The sequence below is a fragment of the Notothenia rossii genome (assembly GCF_949606895.1).
Source record: "Notothenia rossii genome assembly, chromosome: 7".
Taxonomy (NCBI): Eukaryota; Metazoa; Chordata; class Actinopteri; order Perciformes; family Nototheniidae; genus Notothenia; species Notothenia rossii.
In genome coordinates, this window is record NC_136905.1 from 55,914,961 (window position 1) to 55,940,391 (window position 25,431).

At 43.7% G+C, this 25,431-nt stretch overlaps 2 protein-coding genes across 8 annotated transcripts in view; one reads left to right on the top strand and one right to left on the bottom strand.

The window, feature by feature from the left end:
- Positions 1-5,142: 5,142 nt before the first annotated feature.
- On the top strand, positions 5,143-8,730 carry insm2 (insulinoma-associated 2). The gene has a single exon (XM_079692214.1). It carries the CDS (start codon positions 5,159-5,161, stop codon positions 7,100-7,102), a length of 1,944 nt encoding a protein of 647 aa, XP_079548340.1. The 5' UTR covers positions 5,143-5,158; the 3' UTR covers positions 7,103-8,730.
- The window catches only part of ralgapa1 (Ral GTPase activating protein catalytic subunit alpha 1), a 137,758-nt gene continuing 120,701 nt past the window's right edge, over positions 8,375-25,431 (bottom strand). For 6 of the 7 annotated variants that reach the window (XM_079692204.1, XM_079692207.1, XM_079692203.1 and 3 more), the window contains 2 exons: positions 17,324-17,448; positions 8,375-11,194 (listed from right to left, as the gene is read on the bottom strand). In XM_079692204.1, the coding sequence (XP_079548330.1) occupies positions 11,049-11,194; positions 17,324-17,448 (271 nt within the window). In that variant the 3' untranslated portion in view covers positions 8,375-11,048. Of the gene's footprint in view, positions 11,195-14,988; positions 15,021-17,323; positions 17,449-25,431 lie in introns of all 7 variants that reach the window. The other variant, XM_079692206.1, reaches the window with a different exon arrangement.

A 25,431-nucleotide genomic window follows, 5' to 3' on the forward strand; every position in this document is an offset into this window, starting at 1 on the left:
TATCGACTTGAGGCTCGATGCTTGGCATCAGCCAATCAAATCCCGTTTATGCAATTCCCGCCAGTACAAGCGCTAGCCAATCAAACCGCGTGTATGCTGATACCGCAGGTCTTGACTATTTTCCATATGTCATAAAATGGAGGATAAATTAATCATTGCCGTGGCAAGTGTCCCAGTCCTGTATGACTGTACTCTGTTCACCTACCGGGAACTAAACCGGAGGAACCAGGCATGGCGGGAGGTGGCAGAGACAGTTGGTGAAACTGGTAGGTTTTCAACTGTTTGGGGAGTTTATATCCAGTTTACTTCGTTGAAGAAGCGGGCTTTTTTTTGCTTTGTATTCCGGGGGCGGGCGGGAGATTCCTGATTGGTTGTTGGTTGCCTTGGGCGCAAGAAATCGCCAAGCCTCAGACACGCCCAACTTCAAGATTTTTTGATGCCTGAAGTGTAGACGGGCCGTAAGCGTGCCAAACCCGGCCCATTTTTTGTTGCGTTTCCACTAGGGGTAGTTCCGGCTAACGGGTACTGTTTTACAGTTTTTCTGGCTCTCCAAAATCCAGGTTCTTTCCGGGCCAACAACCGGGCTGAGTATGCTAAACTCGTGAGAGAATCGCTGGCAACTACAACAAAATTAACATATTTTACCGTGATTTAATTGTAATACATGTTTCAAAATTATGCCGAAGTAACAACATACTCATACCATGAATTAATGCTTTGACAAGTCTGCAGACAAAACACGTTGTGGAAGTACACGTCGACCAAGTGTCAGTCAGTTATGCGTTAAAAATGAATGTCAAAGAATTCACCATTGTGACTTTTAGGTCAAAATGATGATATATAATTAGAGAGCGATTTAAAATTATGATATAAAAGAGAAAAGTCACCATGTTAAAGTCCTTTTTTTTGACACATCATCAAATACGTTGTTGTCAGAACTCTTTTTTTTATTTTTACTTTTGGTCACATCCCCAAAAATGTTTCTAACATGGCCCTAATCATCTTCCGTAGTAGTCAATCGTAACATCTGATCTATTTTTTTCCGAGGCCAATGAGCTTCCATGCTTTAATGGCAGCTTAAAGTCTCCAGTCACTTATGGTTCTCATTTCCACTGCAGCGCGTAGCACGGTTTAACGGCCCGTCTACACTACAGGCATCGAAAAATGCTTTCAACGCTTCGCCCATTCACTTGAATGGGGTGACGTAGAAGATTTTTAATCTTCGCCGAACTGCATTGTGGGGAGCATGGCATGCCTTTGCAAGCATCACGAGCATCTATCGAGCACAAGTTTACGCGCCAAAACACGGGTAGCGCCATGACACTACACAAATGCACTTAATTTCCGCCGGAAGTCTTTTGCACAGCGTCTGTCGGTGTAAACCGATGTAAACAGTCAGACGTGCACTGGTGTAAACACAGCGATTTCGATGCTAACAGTGATGCTAGCTTGGGAACACGATTCTACTTCTTTGACTGGAGATGGCGTTACTCTCCCCCACCCGAATTCAGTGCAAAACTGGGAGGATAACATGACGACGTGGCCCAGCATAAAACCAAAATAAACTGCCTTATTTAGGTCATGCCCACAGGAGCCAACAGTTGTCTGTTGTTTACATAATGCACAATTTACATGATCTCTTTATGCTGTGCAATATATCATATGTGCCTGTACTGTTTGAGTGAAAATAAAGTTTGATGTAATTTCATTTCATTATTGCACTGCTATTGCATTATTGCATTTCATATGTTCCTTAGAGTGCTACAATTTCTTTTAACACACTTCATCATTCATATTAAGCTCATACTGTACATAAATAACACTGAATTAATTAATTGTTGAGAGGAAACTAAAGAAATGGCTTCAACAAGAAAGATCACATGTTTAATCCTAACAGGTATTACAAATTAAAATATAAAAGCAGTCCACACAATTACATCACTATGAAAATATTCATATATAATATTAAAAAATACAATGCATGCAGTATTTGTTGTGTTTATCTGTATTTAATGAACAACATGGCTGGGTGCTGGGTGCTGGTTTGTGGTCGTAGCACTCTCTATCTAACCACTCGTTCAGGTGCTTTCTCGAGTGATTGCAACCAACTACCGCACACGTAGTTCCCGAACCACTTTTCTTCATGTTGTAATTGTTATATCCTCTTTGTCTCTGCGATATCAGTGCTTTGTCGGCACAACGGAGCTAGCTAGCAAAACAAACCCAGTCCGCCAAAACGGAAGTGCATTGCATCGAAGGGAGGAGTTCAGGATGTAGAGCGGAAACGGCTCAATAACTTGTGTATTGGAGTGACTTTGATGGTTATTGGAATCAGGATTAATTCATTTGGATTCCCGCTGTATGAAGAAATTAAAGGACGCGCAAGTGGAAACAATTCACAAAGGGATTAAACTGTTTAAAACACATGCTCAAAGTAAACCGGATTTTGCTGATGGGTTTATGTGGATTCAAAAATCGTAAATAATCTACAAAATGGAGGAGACCGATCTGATCGGATCAACTGTGACAAATAATCTGAAACCGGCATGGACAAATATGTTTTAAAAATGCGCTTATCCAGAAAAGCCTGGTTTGGACACTTTGCGGGCAGAAGAAACATTTATATTAAAGAAAAAATTATACATTTCTGTCTTTTTATGCCTATAATATAGCTACTAACTTGAATTTGTATTCAAATTAATTAATCAATTCTTTTTTATATTTTATTGTAATGTAGAGACAAGGCTTTTAGTGACAATCATGTATTGCGTTACAATTATATGTAAAAAAAAAATATATAATAATAATAAAAAAAGTCTAAATATGATATTTGGCCTCAAATCATCTGAGGCCTGGCTCCCCTCCCCTGCGATCTTTGGCTCCACCCAAAGGGGGGCGCGCCCCCCAGGTTGGGAACCACTGGATTAGAGCAATGCGAATATTCGCATCACGTCCGTTGTGAACGCAGCATAATGCAGTTCAGAAACCACTGTTCTGACGCTTTTAAAGCAACTTCGAGATTTAAACAGTGTGAGGGGCCCAAAGGCCATGGTGGCCGACGTAGGCGACAATTATTGGTGGGGCATGATGACGGCCAGCCGCCTTGAAAATCCCACCCTGGCCAATACGGTCCCACTCAGTCAGGTCAATACAGGCTGAACCTGGGTCAGTTGCTCATAGTCTAGAAATCAGCAGCTGTCGGTTACAGTGAAAACCAACCAAACTAAGGATCCACGAGGCTTGGTGCTTAATTAGTTTTTTAGTGTTGGACCCTCCACCGCCCCTCTCGTTTCTATTCCCCAGGCGGCCCCTCGCCCAGCCAACAGCCCGATCCTGAAGCCCGCTCTCACGCTCAGCCCCCTTGATTGATTTCCAGGGAGCGACGCCGGCTGGCCGGAGCCCACTGGCCGAGCTAGAGAGCGCCTGTCCCCGCAGAGGGGCCGGCCAAGCCCGGGGGGAGGGGATGGATGGATCTATGAATCTCTCTCCGATCTCTTATCAGCCAGAGCAGATACACCTCACACACTCACACACTCACACACTTACACACACACTCACACACACACACACACACACACACACACACACACACACACACACACACACACACACACACACACACACACACACACACACACACACACACACACACACACACACACACACACACACACACACACACACACACACACACACACACACACACACACACACACACACACACACACACGCAGAGGGAAAGCTATGCCCGAAGTATTCCCACCGCCAACAAAGACGCATAATCCGACACTTCAGCAGGGATCGGTCATAAGTGTTCTTAAAAATATATGATGTGTATCTGAATCCCGGATGCTGTTTCACTGCACTGACTCCAACACACACATCTGATCTCCTCCTCTTAAATAAAAACATATCGGTGAAAGGTAAAAAGGGCATTGTTTTGAGGAAAAAAGAGGGGGAAATATCACTGACAGAGGCTCATCTTCACCGTGGGAATTCAGCAGGAGAAATGGCTGATAAAACACACTGGAATGAAATGTGAACCCAACTTTTCCTTATATAAATTATTAGAGTAAAAACTGCAGTCCTCAAAAATGTCAACAATATTAATACAATCTAAATATTTGCAGCTGGATTTTTATTTCAAGAACCACGTGAGCCACATCCTGACGCAATGACGAGATTAGAATGGTCAGATAAAATGTAAAATGAGTTCTGCTTAAAAATGGTCTGAAACATCATATAGCCTAAGTAATACAAAAATAACATTGATACGCATAACTTCATGTACATGTATGTTGGTTGATAGCTCGAAACATATACTAGAAAGCCTCATTAGACGTCATCATGTAAGAACTTAAAGTGAAGGCACGTGTTTTCTTAGTTGTTCTTATTCAAATAGAATGACATCGTTTATGAAGTTAGTTTTGGAGTAAAACTTAACCGAATCTCCGCTGAAGTTCCTCGCAGTTGTTAAATAACGCTTTCAGTCATTGCTCGATGCTTTACTTTAACCCTATATTAAATATTCACTTTAAAATTCGTTTGAAAAAGTAATAGGCCTACTCTAATTAGCCTACTAATACGCCTGTATTTTGGGAAAAAAATGTCTACGATGTATTTTACGATATTCAATTAAATCATTATTAAAATTAAAGAAAAACATTATACGTTTATCTTCAAGCACGTGGGTTGATAGCTCACAATTACACCAAGAAAGCCTAATTGGACTTCATCATTTTAGATTACGCATTTAAAGTCTTCTTAGTTGTGTTTATAAAAGATAGGGGAAAAAATAAAATAAAGTACTTTTTTGGAGTAAAACTGAACCGAATCTCCTTCTAAAATTCATCGCAATGACTAAATATTTTTCTTTTAGTCAATGGTCGTTCCACTTCGTCCCCAATATGTAGGCCTATTAGTTTCCAAAATTGAAGAGGCTAACTCTAATTAGCCTTTATATTTTGTTGGACTTTTCTTGTACAAAATATATCTAAGTGTAGTGTTCCTCACCAGGGTAGGGATACAGATGTCTCTCTCTCGTCACACATGCCCCCCTCTCTCTCCCTCTCTCTCTGACACTTCAAAGCTGTACTTGAAAGTGAGCTCGAGACAAGAGTTGTTGTTCTCTCGCGCTTGGTGGAGCATCATCGTCATCATGCCTCGAGGATTCTTGGTGAAGAGAACCCGGCGATGTTCGGGGTCATACCGGTCACGAAATACCAGCAATAACCAACCTGGAACATACTACGGTGACAGGAACAACAATAACTCCGAAGGGATCGAACCGGAGTCAGTGAAGCAGACCGATGTGTTGAAAGGTGTCCTGTTTGAACGGTCAGACGGACGGTTCCCGGTATCCCGCGAGGACTCAGCCGGTGTAGGAGAGGCGTGGAGCCCGCAGGTGGAGTCGGCGCTGGAGGCAGAAGCCGACCGCAGCGCGCAGTTACCCGAGACCGAGGAGCAGGTGAGCGAGGTGGACGTTCTGACTCCCGAAAGAGATTTCTCCTGCTTCTTCCCGCCTCCTCATATACCCCCACGCGAATTGACAATAACGTCTTGTAGCCCCGTTAAACCGGTCGGCACGAGGCTGCTGGAAAAACATGAGGAAGGAGAGAAGCAGCCGTTTTTAACTGGTAAATGCCTCACATCACCCCCGGTGTTGGAGTTACCGGAGCTGCCGTTCCTGGTGAGCTCCACTCCGACCTCCGCTTCTATCGAGAGACTCGTGGCGAGCAGCAGCCGCCACGCACCGTCCTACGGTCACCACGACACATATGACCCGAGTATGGGGCACCTGTTCCCGCCCCTAACACTGATGAACCAGCACCAAGCAGCGAGGAAACGCGCCTTCCTCGAACAGGACCAACGCTTGAACAACAACAGACACAACAAACAGTCAAACACGCCAAAGAAACCAAAAGTCAACCGGAAACTAAACTTCGAGGATGAGGTCACGACCTCGCCGGTTTTGGGTCTGCGGATAAAAAAGGAGAGCCCCGAGCTGAGGAGACAGCGCGAGAAGTCTGCTCTCAGCGGGAACAAGCCACTTGGAGAGTTCATCTGCCAGCTCTGTAAAGAGGAGTATCTCGACCCCTTCTCCCTTGCGCAGCACAAGTGCTCCCGCATAGTGCGCGTGGAGTACCGGTGTCCGGAGTGCGACAAAGTCTTCAGCTGCCCCGCAAACCTGGCGTCCCACCGCCGCTGGCACAAACCTCGCCCGGTGAACAACCAGGGAGTAGAGACTCAAACAAACAAGAGTCAGCCGTTAAAGGAGACACGAGGGCTCATTCAGCACGAGCGGCAGCCGGTTGACATGGAGGGCAAAGAGAACGAGCTGCTGCGCATTAACACCAACCAGCACCACGGAGCATCGGACAGCTCCCGCATGAGGCGCGAGCCCTCCCTGTTGATGCTCCATGGCCGGTCCCGAAACAGCCCCGACACCGACAGTCTTGCTCCTCCTCACTATGAGCACTCTCTTCATTACCAGAACCCGGTGGAAAATTGTTTGGAGGTGAGAGCTGCAGACAGCCCACCCTCGAGCCTGTTTCTATTGAACGGTAATTCGGAAGAGAGCGTGGACCTGTCGCAGCAGCAGCGGCCGTCCTTCCCGCTTCCCGCTTTACCGTTCGTGCAGTCCCTAACGGAAGAGGAGGTTTATGTCTGCAGGTATTGCGGGAAGAAATTCCGCCGACAAGCTTACCTGAAGAAACACCTTGCCGCGCACGAGATGACAGCACGAGCGTCACCGCCTCCACCACCTTATAACCAGGCGCGCGAGACCAGCGGCCAGGTGTTTCTGTGTCACCTGTGCGGCGCGCGCTTCCCGTCGGGTGAAATCAGGGACAAGCACCGTATGTGGCACGCGATGAGGGATGAGTTACTGGCGGGAACTTTGGGAGGAGGACTCAGACATGAAGTATTCCACGCGCAAGGAGACGAGAGCGGCACCGGAGAGAGCGAGCAGCAGCAGATCTTCACGTGCAAGCAATGTCCGTCAACTTTCTTCAGCTCCCCGGGTCTCGCGAGACACATCAATAAGTCTCACCCGACCGAGAACCGGCAGGTGATGCTGCTGCAGATGACCGTGCGACCATAATACGATGTAAAGACTCTTAAACAAGAAAACTGATGATTTGGTGAAAACATTCCTTCATTGATAGTCATAAGGGAGACTCTATGGAATTTGACTTTTAGTTATATCCATTCACATTAAAGAAATGATCAATTTAAGCTTATTGTAAAGCAAAGTTTATTTTTGTTGTGGTGAAAAAGCTAAATGTGTATCAATCTGCGACAGGAAGTGGAGTCACTGTTTCTGTTTAAAGGTCAGTAATCATCTTGACTTTGTTTCAGAAAGGCCCACTTAGAATATAGTGATACTAGATTAATGAACCCATTCAAACGGAAATAAAAAACGTTCCACAACCACTGATGCCATGTACTAAAAAACACCTAATGTAATCTTCAACAGGATGATCAGTCTATACTACAAGCAGTATTGTAATATGAAAATAATAAATACAACTTTAACAATGGGACATTATCATTCAGGTGGCAATCTAAAATAATGAAATAAACCAACAGCAAGATTATTATTACTGATTCAATTTACAGTGAGCTATACACTGAAGTCTGACACATTACATTAAATATCAGTAATTGTCTCTATAATAATTCTCAGACAATATTGTGTCTTATCCGTATTGGCACAGAGGAAGCCATCTCTCCAGCTTCTCCTACATGCCCAGCACTCGGTAAATGATTTGACATGTAATCACAGAAGCAGCTGTTAGACTGGAGAGTGGGGACAGAGGGAAGTTTGACAGAAAAGGTCATTTTGATTATAACTAATTAGAGCAAGACAGGGTCATTTTACATGGAAGATACTGAAGCAGATAGACAGGCTACACGTGGCAGACATCTCAACACATTCCTGTGGCAAAGTAATCAGATTATATTGAAGCTGCGTTATAACTGGAGACAGAATCAATGTCCTAACTCTGTTACAAAGACTATTTCATGTACAGTGAACAATACAAAAGAAGATTGACTGTAATATGCCTTTTATAGTAAATGTGCCAGTACGTTTCTCAGCTAAAAAATATTTTCATACAAAAAAGGAACATTTAATGCTAATAGTTTAAAAAAAAGTATTTCATCTTTATTAATTATATATAACTGTTGAAATACTTCCTTCATGATGCTTAAATGTATTTGTGATTCTGTGAAGCTTTTACTATTTTGATATGTTTCATGTGAATTTTAATTGAAATGATTGTCAATAAATGGTGAGACAGTATGATCAATGGACTGGTTCATATACTTTTGAAGCTGTATACACTCACAATAAATGAATGGGTCTGGCAGGCAAGTGGTACGAATCATTTATTGTCAAATCCCATCATCGCACATCCACGTTCTCTGTCTGTGTCCAAAAGACACGTTACAGGTTTACATAGTACAGGTGTGACATGGAGTGTGTGTGTGTGTGTGTGTTTGAGCGTAATACAGCTGTTACATGATCAACACATGCAGAAAGTGCTGAGCTGGTGTCATGCAGTATGTACAGTCAGTAGTTACATGCACTCTGGACAACAGGCCACAGAGCTTTCCGAATGTTATATATAAAGGAAAATAATGTAATCTGAATGTTTTACCCCTTATTTATAGACAAGCAAAGTTTGGTTTAGGGTCGCATTGAAACATTTTTTAATATTGAGATTATTCACAATTCCAAAAAGTACAAATGTGTTTTGTTTTTTAATCTTCAATTCTTCTCAGAAATACATTTCCACATGTGGCCTTAATCCTTTATCTGTAGACTTTCAGAGTCAAAATGCTCCAGATAAACAGCAGGAAAGTTTCTATGAATAGTTTGTAATGATGAAAGGTTAATCATTTGTTTGAATACATTTTTGGTTGCTGCTAATTACGTTTAGAGTAAGCAAATCATTTCGAGGTAATTATAAAACACTATAATCCTCCGTATTATTTACAATCTGTAAAACTACATCGGAAATGTCCCATCTTCTCCATGGGCTTTTGAAAGCAGCACCATAGCTCATAATCAAGCACAGGTATGTGTAATCCAAAGGGAGTGTGAGACTCGGCGTTTCCAATCAGGATGGAGTGAGAGGTACAGCATGAACAGATCAGAGTGACCACCAATCAATGGTGCTCCAACCTCAGCAATAATAATAATTATTGTAACAGCAATAATTTAAAGGGCCAACTCAGAGTTCAGCAGAATTCAAATATTCACGAATAAAGTTATATTCACCACACACAGAGGTGCAAAAAGTGTAACAATCCCTTTCATTTCTACGGATAATCTAGGGCTGAAATAAAAACAGTAACATCAAATAAACTTGAGTTTAAATACAGAAGAAGCCATCATGTAAAATAAATGGAGGAACAGCAGCTAAAGAAAAACCTTAAACAATGTTAGACAATTCCATTTTTAGTAGAGCTAACTGACAGAGTACTGAAATAAGGATGTTAAAAACATAAGTGATAGTGTTACTTGTTATAGATTGTGATTACATTTGGGTCCCCTTCGTCAAGAATGGAGCAGGGGGATGAGTCTCAATATAAGAGTGGAGTTATAAAAAGAAAAATAACATAAGGATTCATATCTAAATAAGTATCTTTGATTCCCCCCCCCCTCTTTGGCTGTACACTATCTCTCCTTTATACACACTGTTTCCACCTTTAAACCACTAAGGTGTTGAAGTTATCTTTTCAATAACAAAACCTGCCACAAAGCACAGAAGAGGATTAGAGCCACATGAGGGAAAGGTTTTCAGATCGGACCATAAGTCTTTTTTATATATAGTTCTGAATTTTTTCAAAGAAGTCTTAAATTAATCTCAGAATTCTGACATTTTCCCAGAAATTCTAAATGTACTCTAAGAATTCTGATTTTAATCTCAGAACTTTTTTTCATAGAATTCAATACATTTTCTCAGAATGCAGATTTTGTTTCTGAATTTGATCTCAGAATTGTGAATTGAATCTCAATATTTTTATTTTAAAGTCAGAACAAAAGAAAAATAAATCTCTTTAGGTCCGATCTCAAAAAATGTTTTCACATGTGGCACTAATCCTCTTCCGTACATTATATACTCAATGAAAAACGAGGACAATTATGGCCTAAAACTTCCCCAATGTGGCAACATTGAAGTAAAGAAGAGTCCTTGGCCTGAAATTAAATTGCCTTGCAAATGTAAAAAATAAATGAAATCTTGTAGTGTCTATCCATTTTAAGCAGATACCCGGTCGGAGGTCTTTGGCAGCTACTCTCAGTATATACACCCACTGTACACATCCCATTAGATGTTCATATAGCTACTATATATATCTATACTCATACATATATAGATATACAGAATATAGGAACAAAAATAATAGCTGTGGTTCCATTGCATCAGATGACAAAGTGACAAATAAAATACAGCATTGTTCTTGTTCGGGTCCAAACACATTTCAAGAAAAAAATCATCAGTGCTTGTCCACATTTTACAGCATAAGCAAAACAAAACTAAATGGAAGTGCTGCCTCTTGTGTTCTATTTTGACGAATAATTCAACTATGTAACACTGATTCTCTTCACCTTTTGGCTTTAAAGCATCCGCAACAAAACATCTTTCTTTCATTGTAAGCAAATGAATGAGTTTCTATATACAATTCATACCAATAGAAACCGACTCAAGCCTAAAGCTGTGCTGAGAACAAAAATATACTTTTATCTTGCTTCCTCCATGCAACACTACAGATGCACACGTTCTGATCTTTTTTTTTTTTTTTATATATATCAAAACTCGTGGTTCTGTCTGCGCACACATGGACTAACTATAGTACAAATATACAGATAGCAACCTATGCTTTTATTCCTCTGTGAACATGCTTTAACCCTTTTCTAAAATGGCACAGATTATTATAAACTAATACTGCACTTGTTTCTACTGTGGCAAAGGTCAGCATGCTGGAGCAACTTCGAGGATATACACAGCCATTTTCAAAATAAAGTTACAGTGAGGGCTTTAAGTCTTATTGGCCGATCCGGAGGAGCGTCGCAGCTTCATGGACATGCGGCTCTTGCTAGTCCGAGGCGACATGGGGGACGCCGAGTCGCTCCCGGCCTCCCCAAGAGCCGGACTTTCTCCCCGAAGAATCTCGAGGCAGGAGCCTGAGGAAGGGGAGGAGGGAGGGATAAAGGAGGAGAGGGAGGAGGCAAATCAGAGAGTAAGATTGGAGACTATATAATACAGCAATAAGAAAATGACATCACGTCCAATCATGATCTACTTAGGCACACAGACAGGACAGAGTGATGGACACACACAGGACAGAGTGATGGACACACACAGGGCAGAAAGCCTAGACAAACAGCAGGTGTATTTGTTTAAACATAATAAAGGCAGCTGCAGCTGATTCAGGACGTTGCTGCTCGGTAACACCAAGGAAGTGGATCACATCACTGAGGTCTTTAAACTGGCTTCCTGTCAAATATTACTGTTTTTTGTAATTATCTGAAATAAATGTATGTTTAATATCTGTATATTTCCCCCCTCTTCTTCTGCTTTGTGGTTTGTAATTGTATCTTCAACTGTATTCCATTTGACATGCCATGTAAGCAATAACAATGTGTAAAAGAGCAAAGAAAAAAAAAAAAAAATCTATATTCAAATTATAATATACTAGATAGGATTTAATAAACAGCTCTGCCAATACTAAAACAATCTATTTCACTGTACAGACCAGTTTTCTGTACTTCTTGCTGTGTAGATCTTTCTTTTTTTTCTTTTTTTCTTTCCAGTTTTGTAACCCTCTATATTTTCATTGATTGTAAATCATTAATAAAAGACAACAATAAATAGCAATTTCTACTTGAGCTGTTGGCAAACTACACCGTCACATGTAACTATAAAAAGAAGGAAATGTGACTATTGGGTCTAAAGGTGATACTTACAAACGTACATCCTACATGAGGGAATACCTACAGGGTTTTCTATCTAAACATCCATGAATCATACCATTCACAGCTAGCATGGAGAACCTTCTGCTTCAGACCCTTCCCCTTCACTCTGAGCAGGTTAAAGCTGTCTACTGGTTTAGGGACCATCATACACATGACACTATGCTCCTCTACAGGAGGAGGAGGAGGAGGAGGAGAATAGAGGAGAGGAGGAGGAGGAGGAGGAGAATAGAGGAGAGGAGGAGGAGAGGAGGAGGCGGAGAATAGAGGAGAGGAGGAGGAGAATAGAGGAGAAGGAGGAGGAGAATAGAGAGGAGAGGAGGAGGGGAATAGAGGAGAAGGAGGAGGAGAATAGAGGAGAGGAGGAGGAGAATAGAGAGGAGAGGAGGAGGAGAATAGAGGAGGAGGAGGAGAAGAATAGAGAGGAGAGGAGGAGGAGAAGAATAGAGAGGAGGAGGAGAATAGAGGAGAAGGAGGAGGAGAATAGAGGAGAGGAGGAGGAGAATAAAGGAGAGGAGGAGAATAGAGGAGAGGAGGAGGAGAATAGAGGAGAGGAGGAGGAGAATAGAGGAGAGGAGGAGGAGAGGAGGAGGAGGACGAAAATAGAGGAAAGGAGGAGGAGAATAGAGGAAAGGAGGAGGAGGAGAATAGAGAGGAGGAGGAGGAGAATAGAGGAGAGGAGGAGGGGGAGAATAGAGGAGAGGAGGAGGAGGAGGAGAAGGAGGAGGATAATAGAGGAGAGGAGGAGGAGAATAGAGGAGAGGAGGAGGAGGATAGAGAGGAGAGGAGGAGGAGAATAGAGGAGAAGAGGAGGAGAATAGAGGAGAAGGAGGAGGAGAATAGAGAGGAGAGGAGGAGGAGAAGAGGAGAAGGAGGAGAAGAATAGAGAGGAGAGGAGGAGAATAGAGGAGAGGAGGAGGAGAATAGAGGAGAAGGAGGAGGAGAATAGAGAGGAGAGGAGGAGGAGAATAGAGGAGAGGAGGAGGAGAGGAGGAGGAGGAGGAAAATAGAGGAGAGGAGGAGGAGAATAGAGGAGAGGAGGAGGAGAATAGAGGAGAGGAGGAGAGGAGGAGAAGGAGGAGAATAGAGGAGAGGAGGAGGAGAATAGAGGAGAGGAGGAGGAGGAGGAGGAGAAGGAGGAACATAGAGGAGAGGAGGAGGAGAATAGAGGAGAGGAGGAGGAGGAGAATAGAGGAGAGGAGGAGGAGAAGGAGGAGGAGAATAGAGGAGAGGAGGAGGAGAATAGAGGAGGAGAATAGAGGAGAGGAGGAGGAGGAGAATAGAGGAGAGGAGGAGGAGAAGGAGGAGGAGAATAGAGGAGAGGAGGAGGAGAATAGAGGAGGAGGAGAAGGAGGAGGAAAATAGAGGAGAGGAGGAGGAGAATAGAGGAGAGGAGGAGGAGGAGGAGGAGGAGGAGGAGGAGGAGGAGGAGGAGAGTGGAGTAGAGGAAAGGAGAGGAGGAGGAGAAGGAGGAGGAGAATAGAGGAGAGGAGGAGGAGGAGAGTAGAGTAGAGGAAAGGAGAGGAGAAAGTAACAAAAGAGAAGTGAGGAAAGAAAGTGTAGGAAAAGAAGTAAGGATTTGAGAGTAAATTAAATTAAATAAAAGACAAAAAGGGATAGGAGAGGAAAGAAAAAGAAAGGAGAGAAGAGTTAAGGATTGGAGAGGAAACAAAAGGAAGAAAGAAAGGAAAGGAGGGCCAGTAAAAACCAAGGCGAGAAGGTGGAAGCACGGAGGATACAGGAAAGAAGGAAAGGGAGGAGAATGGGGAAGCACGGAGGACACAGGAAAAAAGGAAAGGGAGGAGAAGGTGGAAGCATGTAGGGTACAGGAAAGAAGGAAAGGGAGGAGAATGGGGAAGCACGGAGGGTACAGAACAGAAGGAAAGGGAGGAGAAGGGGGAAGCATGGAGAATACAGGAAAGAAGGAAAGGGAGGAGAAGGGGGAAGCACGGAGGGTACAGGAAAGAAGGAAAGGGAGGAGAAAAAGGAAAACAATTAGGAAAGAGGAAAGTGAGCAGTGTAGGAGAGTGAAGGAAATAAATCAAAAAGAAAATGAATAAAAACCTAGAATAAGAAATGGCCACACATGTAAAGAGACACAATGGAAAGACATAAACACACAAAGCACTGTGCAACACTCGCTTTAAATACACTCATTTTTCCTAAACCAACCACTGAGATGACTACAGTATTGTGTGTGTGTGTGTGTGTGTGTGTGTGTGTGTGTGTGTGTGTGTGTGTGTGTGTGTGTGTGTGTGTGTGTGTGTGTGTGTGTGTGTGTGTGTGTGTGTGTGTGTGTGGTGAACCAGGAAGAGGAGCGCACAACAGGTTAGAGGTTAGGTTTTAGCGCAGGTTAACAGAACAAACAGGAAGACGCGTTAGTAAACAGGCAAAAAGGCAGAAATGTCACGTTGTTATAAAAAGGAAGTCTCATTTTCATCATGACTGAGTCCAGGTTAGTATTAACAGGGTTTCACATGTATAACTAGCTACCTGTTCACATGTTTGATCTAATCCAAGTATCACGCATTGTGGAATGCCATAAACCCCTCTGGTTCAGCCCTGTTTCTTTGTGGGGCGTAGCTAAAGAGCCAGATTTTCGAGGGGGTGGTGGAGACCAAAACAGAGCTAAAAAGAAGTGTGAATATTGGACATATTGGATCATTAAAAAAAGAAAGCGAGAACCTTTTTTTTTTTATGTCTTCTTTTTGAAATTAATGTTGGAATGTCAATAATAAATGTTGACGTTTTTAGAGCTAACAACCGAGCAAATACATCTCGCCACATGAGTCATACCAAACTGCTACCCACAGCTGAGATGGAAAAGACACTTCCTTTGAAATAGTTCGTAACCATAGATACATGCAGACCTGCTGGTGGAGAACACAGGAAGAGAAAACATTTCAAACACAACGTGGCAGAGAAATCAGAGAGAAGCACAGGTTAGGCCGAGAAAAGGGATAGCCAATCAGAGAGGGGCGAGTCAATCATGTGACCAGGCTTACCTTTTAGCTATAGGCAAGTGAGACAAAACGATCTAAAGGAGGGGGGGAACAAAAAGGAAAGAAAAACACAAAATAAAACAGAAAAAAAATAGGAAGAAAAATGAAAAAAAAAAAAATAACAGAAAGAGAGAAAAATGTTTGATCACTGTGCTGTTAAGGGAGGGGCACCTGTAAGTTAATATAGGGAGATACATAGATAGAGAGATAGATATATATATATAGAGAGAGATATGAGTCAGGGGAAGGGCAGTAGTAGTTTGAGCAAGGTTTAATTCAGAGCACAGGATTATTATGCCGTCTTTAAATGATCATTTCAATTATTAACTTTAGTAATTATGCACCTCTTAAAAGGTAGGGTAGGTAAGAATGGAGAAACCAGCTCGAGTCCGCTCGAATTTGAAAGTACGCAGTCTACGCACCCAAACAAAATTCTGCCCCTTCCTTCAGACTTCCTTACAGAGCCCCTCCTCCAACACACACGGACGCGAACATGACCAATGAGGGCACGAGATAAGTTTGTGCACAGATGGAAGGTAGGCCATCCAGTTATTTTAGCCAAGCCGGCTCAGATGATTGGTCGTGCTTTTTAAAACGCCACGGCTTCCACAGATGACATTTTCGAATGTATTTATTGTCAAAGCATTTCATGTATTCATTGCCATCGGAGTGTTAAGAGCATTCCATGGAATATAATAATAATATAATAATAAAAAGTGTTTCTGAAATAAATTACATACCCCACTTTTAAGACAAGAAATCAGGCAAATAACATCCTGTTATCTGACTCGAATATTGATCCTGTGTTCTGAGATCACATTTGGGGCCCATTTTACTACCACAGAATACAATTATAATTTTAGGTTGTGTTTATGGTTATTCAGCCTCAAAACAGGTTGTTATTGTACTATTAATATTTGTCACTGGTGAGATCACGGGCAGTTGGACAATAAAAACAACAGGGATAAGATATATACATACATATTCTGTTTGACCAGAATAGAGAGTAAAGCATTATGTCCTCATGTTACTTTATGCTTCATGAACCTCCTTAGCTGCAGAATTAACTTTGTTTTAAATTACCGCCATGTTAAATCATTTGATTATGTGCTAGTCAAAGGGAAAGCACACTATATTATCAGTCTGTGTCCAATAAAGTTAACAGGATACATATGAGAGTCATTCAGCGGAATGTGTGTGTGTGTGTGTGTGTGTGTGTATGTGTGTGTGTGTGTGTGTGTGTGTGTGTATGTGTGTGTGTGTATGTGTGTGTGTGTGTGTGTGTGTGTGTGTGTGTGTGTGTGTGTGTGTGTGTGTGTGTGTGTGTGTGTGTGTGTGTGTGTGTGTGTGTGTGTGTGTGTGTGTGTGTGTGTGTGTGTGTGTGTGTGTGTGTGTGTGTGTGTGTGTGTGTGTGTGTGTGTGTGTGTGTGTGTGTGTGCGCGCGTGTGTACTGGTAGCCAGCATAGGGTTCTTAAAGGATGAATTCACACCAAAATGACAAAGTTTTATATCAAAGACTCTTTGGAATCTTGCAGAAAATGTTGTTTCTCATGCATAACAAATGGGAAAATCTTGATCGATGGAAGTAAATGGGAGCCACGGCAGAACTATATCCAAACATGAGTTCAAACATTTTCACGTAGTATAATCAATTCTAATTTTTATGCTCACAACTTCACAAGCATATGAGATTTCACGATTTTCACAAAACGTTACTATTTGAAGCACTTCTGCATAAACAGCCTCACAAATGTGAGGGCGTGCTATTTTTATTTATTTGTAGCTTTATGTGGATATAAATGTAGTATTGTTAAACAAGTAACAGTTACTTCTAATCTTGTTCATCGTGTACAAAAGAGGATTAGGGCCACATGTAAAAAAACCTTTTTGAGATCTGACCAAAAGAGAACACATTTGTTGAGTTTTGAGATTAAAGTCTCAAAGAAAATAACTATTTTGGTCCGATCGAAACAAAAGTTCACATTGCCCTAATCCTCTTCTGTAACTGTGAACACAAGAGACGGACAACGGTTTCTTTGCAAAAACCAAGGTAACACTGGGTGAGTAATTGATATACACATGGTCATTTTATCTTTCCAACTTGTCTTTGTTCTAAGGTTTGTATCACAATAAATCCAAAATATACGGCTAAGAAATGACAGTCAGCACAAATTAACACAAGTATTAAGTCAAAATACTTTTTACGTTTAGTTTAGTTTAGTTTGACTATACTAATGTCTTCATATTTTTTATTTACGTCCTCGACAATGAATGTCAAAGCCCCAAGGCTTTGATTGACAGGTGATGCTGTTTGAGCGGTATCATACTTGTGTTTTACCTGAGTCAGAGGGCAGGTGAGTGCAGGGAGCCGGGCTGTACACTCGAGCTGCGTAATCTTCGAAGGTGGTTGGCTCCTGGTGGTGCTGTACGATGGTCTCCAGGTATCGGGCTCGCTCCTCATAGCTGAGGTCAAAGGTCAAGGTCAAGCAACAAAGAGACAGACGCTAACAAAACATGGAAGGAGCACAAATATCAAATCTGGAAACAAACAGTTATCAAACCTAGACAAGCTATAAACTGCTGGTGTCATAGAAAGAAAAAAAAGAATATTTTTTTATTCCATGGTGTTTTCTGACGGAATAAAACAAAAGATCAAATTGACTGGACTTTCTTCTGCAGATGGATATAACAGCACATAGTCCTTCGTCAGAGTGTCCTCCTTAGCAACAGTCTGCTAGATTCATTTATCATGAATCAATCTATTCAATACAAAAATGAATACAAAAACATTATATCAAATATTTTTGGAAAGGATTATGGGTTATATATAGACTTTATTTTATAAAGCTGAATCCTTGTTACTATCAAATATAAGCAAACACAATCAAAGTTTGCTGGAGAAACCATAGTGTGTGTTGAAAGGTTACTTGATCTATAAATAAATAAATATCTCAAATAAATGTGAACTTAATCATTAGCAAAAAATATAAAATAAAATAAGAGATTATTATAATAATAATAATAATAATATAATAATAATAAAGAACTGAAGAAAAGGTAAACAATGAAAACAAAATAAAGAAATACAATTAATAAGCGCCTTAATGGATTTTCTATGTGAATCTTCGGAGAATGCGGCGGTCCAAATTAAAAAAAAAATGAAAAAAGAGAAAGAAAGAAATGCTCTTTATTACCTGCTATTACAGCCTCTCAGCATTGATTTCAAAGAGAGAGGCGCAGGGATTCTGCAGAGTAAATGGAAACCAGGACTTCAACTGTCCATCTATTAGAGATAACCTCATTGATAGAATGACATTTACCCTCTCGTCCTTAGTCCTACTCATACATCCAGCCACAATGACAGCCATATGCAGTCTCTCGGACACACACACAAACACACACTCACAACTCAGGGCCATCATCTCCCAATAACATTACCATTTGCTCCAATAACTGAGGATCTGCAATGAGAGTGTGTGTGTGTGTTTTATAAGAGTGGTTTGTGAACAGGCACGTTGTGTATGTAAGTGCATGTGTCCGTGTTTGTGATGGGATTAGGCCAATGAATCTTCAGAATGAAATCTCTGTGTGTGTATGTGTGTGTGTGGTGGGGTGCGTTGTGAATGGGTCGACCCTCTGAAATAGCTCCCATGGGTTTTCTATTGGGTTAGAGAGGCGCTCTATGGGCCTCAGAAGATAAAGATTCAGGTCTAATGGTAACTGATCCAGTTAGAGCCAATGATAATAACAACAATATGGCTCCTTTAAAGTGGAGGGACAGACTGCGCTGGCGGAATCAAACAGAAAGGAGGAAGGGTAGAGAAGAGACTGGGGAATGAATGGAAAAGAGAGCAAGAAAGTTAAATAAACCTGTTATTACTCAAATATGCTATTAAACTTTGTAGCTCTGGTCAACTTTTTATAAGAAGATAGTGGCCGACCCCTCCCACCCTGGACATAAACTGTTCACCCCCCTCCCCTCTGGCAGGAGGCTGCGCTCCATCAAGACCAACACCTCTCGCCACTTGAACAGTTTCTTCCCCTCCGCTACCGGCCTCTTAAACAAGGCCCGGCACCCCCACTAACACCTTACCTCAGCCACAACATAGTCTCTATATGCATTACATTAAAGCACACAATGTTCAAATATTGCTTACTGCACATATTTCATAGTCTATAATTCACTGCATTCTATTTCGCTGTAAATTACCGCTTTATTTTATTGCTATCTATCTATATTGTTTTACAGTTTTCTTAATATAGTTCGCTATCTGTGTACCTTTTTAGATTTTTTGTTTTATATTTTATGTATGGACCATGACATCAAGTCAAATTCCTCATACGACGTGTCAACCTACCTGGCAATAAACCCGTTTCTGATTCTGAATAACTTTCAATGCCAGAAGGGTAGACAAAGGTCCAAAGTGATGAAATGTTTTATACTCAGTAAACTTAGAGCTTGATGTAATTACACTGTCAGTTTTTTATTTAGCTAGCAAGTGTTAGCTATCTAGCGAACGTAAGCTATCTAACAGCTATCTGACAAGAGGAAATGTAAGCGGAAGTACCAACACAAAATAAGATAATGTGGAACCACCCTTTGCAGCGTCACTTTAAATGTTGGGGTCACAGTGATTTTGGGAAGGCATTACCTCCTTTTCTTTCATGAAGGAGAGTCCTTTGTATCCTTGAAAAAATGATTAACAAGGGAAAGATTTAAGCTGCTTTCCATCAGTTAGAGAAATCAAACAGCTGCTTTAAGGTATTTCCGGGTAATTTCACTCCGTTAGAATCTTTCCTAAGCAAAAAATGCTATTTAACACTTGTTTCAAAAAGTCAAACTGAGAAGGGAAGGGAGGGAGCAACAGTGGGAGAGAGGGAGGCTAGAAGTTCAAGACAGTGAGAAGCTGAGGGAGCAGCTTGTAAAAAGAGAGGAGAGGGAAGTGGAAGGGTAAAGCGGAAGAAGGGTGAGAACCCTAGAGCAGGTCATAGTGGAGGTGAAGGGGAGGACAGCGGGTGAGACAGGGAGAGGAGGATATTTAAGTAGCATGATGCAGTGTGTGTGTGTGTGTGTGTGTGTGTGTGTGTGTGTGTGTGTGTGTGTGTGTGTGTGTGTGTGTGTGTGTGTGTGTGTGTTACTCGGAGAGAGCGGAGAAAAAAGCAACAGTCTCACACACACAGCGCAGAGTCCCCTCGCCGTTTGCCTTCTCCTGCCCCCCCCCCTCCTCTGAATCACACTTCCCTCTGAGGTGAAATGTGTGTCTGTGCAATTAAGACAAATAACTTGTATGTATTACCAAAAACACAGTGATCTTCCTGTTGACAGAGTGTCTGGCTGAATGAAGAAGCAGCTAGGGAAACAGCACCTGAAGGTTTTAGAATAAATGCACTGCCTTAATATTAGCAAATATGGAAGTACATTGTTTTAAACATGTAACATATTTTAGTACAACGTGCACTTTTTCTATTTAACTTCTTATATTTTTATAAATATTTCATTATATGATTTTAAAGAAAAATGTTCTGATGTTTATATAAATATCCTTTTTATTTATCTTTATTGCACATTTTTACTTTAACTTCTTACATTTATACATATTTGAATTTAATTACTTCCTTTAATACGAAACCCACTATTCCCCAGGATAGATCAAGTATTCTGATTCTAAAAGTCCAGAGTTGCGTCATTTCTGAGGAGGTGAAAAGGTTTACAGGACTCCAGCTGGACAGAGCACAGAGGCAGGGCGGACTGAAAGAAAGGACAAGGAGGAGACGGAGAAATAAGTACACAGGCATGGCACCACCGCTGAGATAACTGATGGGAACATCACTTAACTTTCCTTCACTCTATGTTCGTATGCCTTCTTTATCTCCCCCTCTTTCTTCCTCTCAGCGTGGGGTCTCTGACTGTGGCCTGATGTCACTGTGTCACAAACACCAGCTAGCCACCAGGGGGCTGGCTGATACGATATATCACGTTTTAGGCCCCGGCCCCACGAGGACGCATACGGCTAAACGCATAGGATTAACGCGAACACAAAAAAGCTTCCGTCCACACGCAATATTCACCGGATAGTGTCTGTCCACACGAGACAGCTCCGTTTAGCTCCAACCGCTGGAGAAGCTGCAGTAAATATGCAGGAGCCTGTACGTGGTAACTTCCTCCACAAAAGCAGCGAAGAAGCATGGTTACAACCATGACGGTTGCCCTTCTGTTTATTCTCCGCGGTGGGGGCCGAGGGAGATGGGCAGAGTTTTTCGCCAGTCAACGTGTATTAAAGTTTTAATCTTCCGGACAAAATTATAAAAGTGCCAGTCAAAGGTCTTCTTTGCTATTTATTGAGCTTTAAAACAAATGAATAACGACTCTATATAATATAATAATAAAATACACAGAGCCTCTCTTTTTCCTCTCTCTCTTCTGACAGCGTCAGTGTCTGTCTCATGCAGCAGTTGATCCAGTAATGAGTGACCCGACAGTAAAAATAAACATATTTATAACTGAGGTTACCTATTGTAACCCCAGCTTCTATGAGTAAATGGCGCAGCCCTCTAAGGCTATCGCTATTGGTTAATCCCCCTGCGCCCCCGCGCAGCACTGAAACACTTGTAGTCCACGCCCACCCGCAAGGTGGGCCCCACCCTCGGGCCTCCTTCCGGTATAAATAGGAAGGATGCCCGGCAATCTGCTCCCATACAAAATAACTTTTCTTCAGCTATTTGTAGAGCCAGTGGGTCCAGCGCTTAGAGGGCTGCGCCATTTACTCATAGAAGCTGGGGTTACAGTAGGTAACCTCAGTTCTATTTCGTATATGGCTTCGCCCTCTAAGGCTATCGCTATTGGGTTAAGGGGGAAGCATGATGTTGTCTGTGCCCCACTGGGTCCGCCCGGCACTAGAAGCATAGGCACACCTGCTAAATAACACTCCATGCCTGTTGTGCCATGCGTAATGGCGCATCACCGTCCCTGGAACATAGCAAAACATGCCTATCTTCCCAACGGGGTGAAGGCTGGGAACAATACATACCGGCCGCTGTGAGAAAGTAGAGACGAAGGTCCCACCTTGCGCAGCGATCATAGAGGGGGAACAGCAGCTCTCTGCGTGTCAGACAGGTAGGAGAGCGCCCAGCTGGATCCCTGACGTCACTCACTCTGACAAGACACTCCGTACAAAGTGTGTCAGAGGAAAAAGGAACATTCCTCCTATAAGAGGGGAAAAGGGCCGCTCTCCGCGTGCCGAGAGGCAGGAGAGAGGCGCACAGCTGGCTCCCTGACGTCACTCACTCCGACAGGACACCCAGTACAGGGTGTGTCAGAGAGGAATGGGAGACATCCCTCAAAATAAAAATGAATAAACAAACAGGGGGAAGACCAAGATGCAGCAGTGCAAAATATCTTCCACTCCACATTCCTCCGTGCAAAGCCGTGGAGGAGGAAATTCCTCTGGTGGAGTGCGCATTGATGTTCTCCGGGGGCTCCACCCCCGAGGAGACATGCCTGTGACACAGCCTCACACAACCTGTGTGACAGCCGTTGTGCAGACAGAGGTTGCCCGATCGAGCGCTCTCTATAGTGCACAAACAGGCACTGAGAATGGCGCAAGGCAGCCGTTCGCGCCACCTAGCAAGACAGCGCACGCACCGGACAGAGGAGATTTAGAAAAATAGCGGGGGTAAAAACCGCGCAAGACACTGTTCCTGGGATGACATGTTTCTTGTATCCCATGGAACTGCTGGGGGGAGAGGCTTCTCTGTGAAGTGCCGTAATGGTCTTCATGGTGACGAGCCACGCCATCGCCGCCGCTGCCCGTGAGGCAAAAGGGCTGCGAGGGAGTTTCCACACGCTGCCTTTCACTCCGTCTCTCCTCATGAGGCGCGTACATGCCCAGGGGATGAGAGGTGTGTGCATGCTGTCCACACGAGGCGTTATAACGGTGCTCGTGGTTATTATGACCGTGTGTAGGAGGCATATCTGGGACAGAGGAATGCTGCGAGTTCTGCAGTTTATAAACCAATAGGTTAAAACAGCAGGCTTCTGCAGCGAATGAACAACCTGTGGAGTGTCCCCCTGTTGGAAGAGACCCAAGGGGATCATCACGTGACCAGCTGACGCCAACGCCGAGCAGCTGCGTCACGGAGAGGGCTGTGTGGGTTGTGACACGCCGGAGGAGAGCTGTCAGTTCCTCCCCTCGCTGCCGCGAGATTCGCGCTCTCATGCTGGCTGAGTTTAACTCCACTCCCAGATAAACGATTGTCTGAGAGGGAAGAGGACAGCTCTTCTTCCAATTTATTATGAAACCCAGGCTTTGACAGATGCGATATGAGATGTACCGTCTGTAAAGCGACTTCCTCCCTGGGGCGAGCCAGCAAATAGCAGGTCGTCCAGAAGAAAACCACACTCTCATCCCTCCTCTGTGTAGTGGCTCCAGCCTTCTCTACACAAATGCGAGGAGCCAGGAAATATCCGAACGGCAGACGATTGTCTCGTCTGATATTCCCTGAATGGAAAGCGCAGGAATTTCCTGTGTTTGGGGATGATGGGTACGTGGAAGTATGCATCCTTCAGGTGGAAGTGAACCAGTCGTCCTGGTGAACACATTCCAGCACCTGTTTGATCGTCAGCATGTGGAATACTGACAAATCGAGGATGTCTCATTCCCCCAGTCTTTTTCGGGATTAGAAAAATAACGGGAGTGAAAACCCCTGATTTTCCTCCCTTTGAGGAACCCTGGAAATATCCTCTTTCAACAGGAGTTCCAGCAGCTTGGATTGGAGTGCAAGACATAGCTTCTGGGAGGACAGGAGTGTTTCCTGTATCCCATTGAACTGTGGGGGGGGGGGGGGGGAGAGAGGCGAACCGCAGGACGTATCCTCTGCTGATCAGCCTGCTCATCCATCTGTCCATCAGACACACGCGCTGCCACTCTGAAAAACACTCTAAAAGCGGGCGCACATGCTCGAGATGTTCTGTGGTCGTCATGGCAACGAGCCACGCCAGGGAGCCTCCACACGCTGCGTTTCACTCCGGCTCTCCTCATGAGGCGTGTACACGCTCAGGGGATGAATGGAGGTGTGTGCAGTGCTGTCCACACGAGGCGTTATAACAGCGCTCATGGGTTTATTATGCCCGTGTGTAGGAGGCGTATCTCGGACAGAGGAATGCCGCAAGCTCTGCAGGTTATTAACCGAGGTTAAAACCGGCAGGCTTCTGCAGCGAGCCCTGCTGTCTACTTAATCAACAGATTAGTGGCAGCCGGCTTAATTAGCGAGCTCTGCAGGTTATTAACCGATAGGTTAAAACCAGCAGGCTTCTTGCAGCGAGCCCTGGCGCCGTGGCGCTGCGGGCGCTGCCGCTGGGGGCACTCAGCCTGGAATACTGCTCATTCCCCCGTTCTGGCTTCTCTGTGATGCCATTGCCCTCGCCGCCACTGTGAGGCAAAAGGGCTGCGAGGAAGCCTCCACACGCTGCGTTTCACTCCGACTCTCATCATGAGGTGCGTACACGCTCAGGGGATGGATGGAGGTGTTTGCAGTGCTGCCCACATGAGGCGTTATAACGGCGCTCATGGGTTTATTAAGGCCGTGTGTACGAGGCGTATCTCGGACAGAGGAATGCCGCGAGATCTGTAGTTTATTAACCAACAGGTTAAAACCAGGCTTCTGCAGCGAGCCCTGCTGTCTACTAATCAACAAATTAGTGGCAGCCGGCTTAATTAGCGCGCTCTGAAATGTATTAACCGACAGGTTAAAACCAGGCTTTAGCAACGAGCCCTGCTGGCTATTAACCGACAGGTTATAGGCAGCTGGTTTACACAGGGCGTGAGGCAACCCCAGGTGGGCTTGGACCGAGCGGGCTGCTCGGGGGCCTCCACACGCTGCGTCTCACTCCGACTCTCATCATGAGGCGCGTACACGCTCAGGGGATGGATGGAAGTGTGCAGTGCTGCCCACATGAGGCGTTATAACGGCGCTCATGGGTTTATTATGACCGTGTGTAGGAGGCGTATCTCGGACAGAGGAATGCCGCGAGCTCTGCAGGTTATTAACCGAGGTTAAAACGGGCAGGCTTCTGCAGCGAGCCCTGCTGCTAATCAACAGATTAGTGGCAGCCGGCTTAATTAGCGAGCTTTGCAGTTAATGAACCAATAGGTTAAAACCAGCAGGCTTCTGCAGCGAGCCCTGGCGCCGTGGCGCTGCGGGCGCTTCCGCTGGGGGCACTCAGCCTGGAATACTGTTCATTCCCCCGTTCTGGCTTCTCTGTTATGTGCTGTAATGGTCGTCATGGTGACGAGCCACGCCATTGCCCTCGCCGCCGCTGCCCGTGAGGCGAAAGGGCTGCGAGGAAACCTCCACACGCTGCGTTTCACTCCGGCTGTCATCATGAGGCGTGTACACGCTCAGAGGATGAGTGGAGGTGTGTGCAGTGCTGTCCCCATGAGGCGTTAT

Excerpts from the sequence above, each read along its gene's own strand:
- insm2 (XM_079692214.1), top strand. The coding sequence starts at position 5,159 with ATGCCTCGAGGATTCTTGGTGAAGAGAACCCGGCGATGTTCGGGGTCA.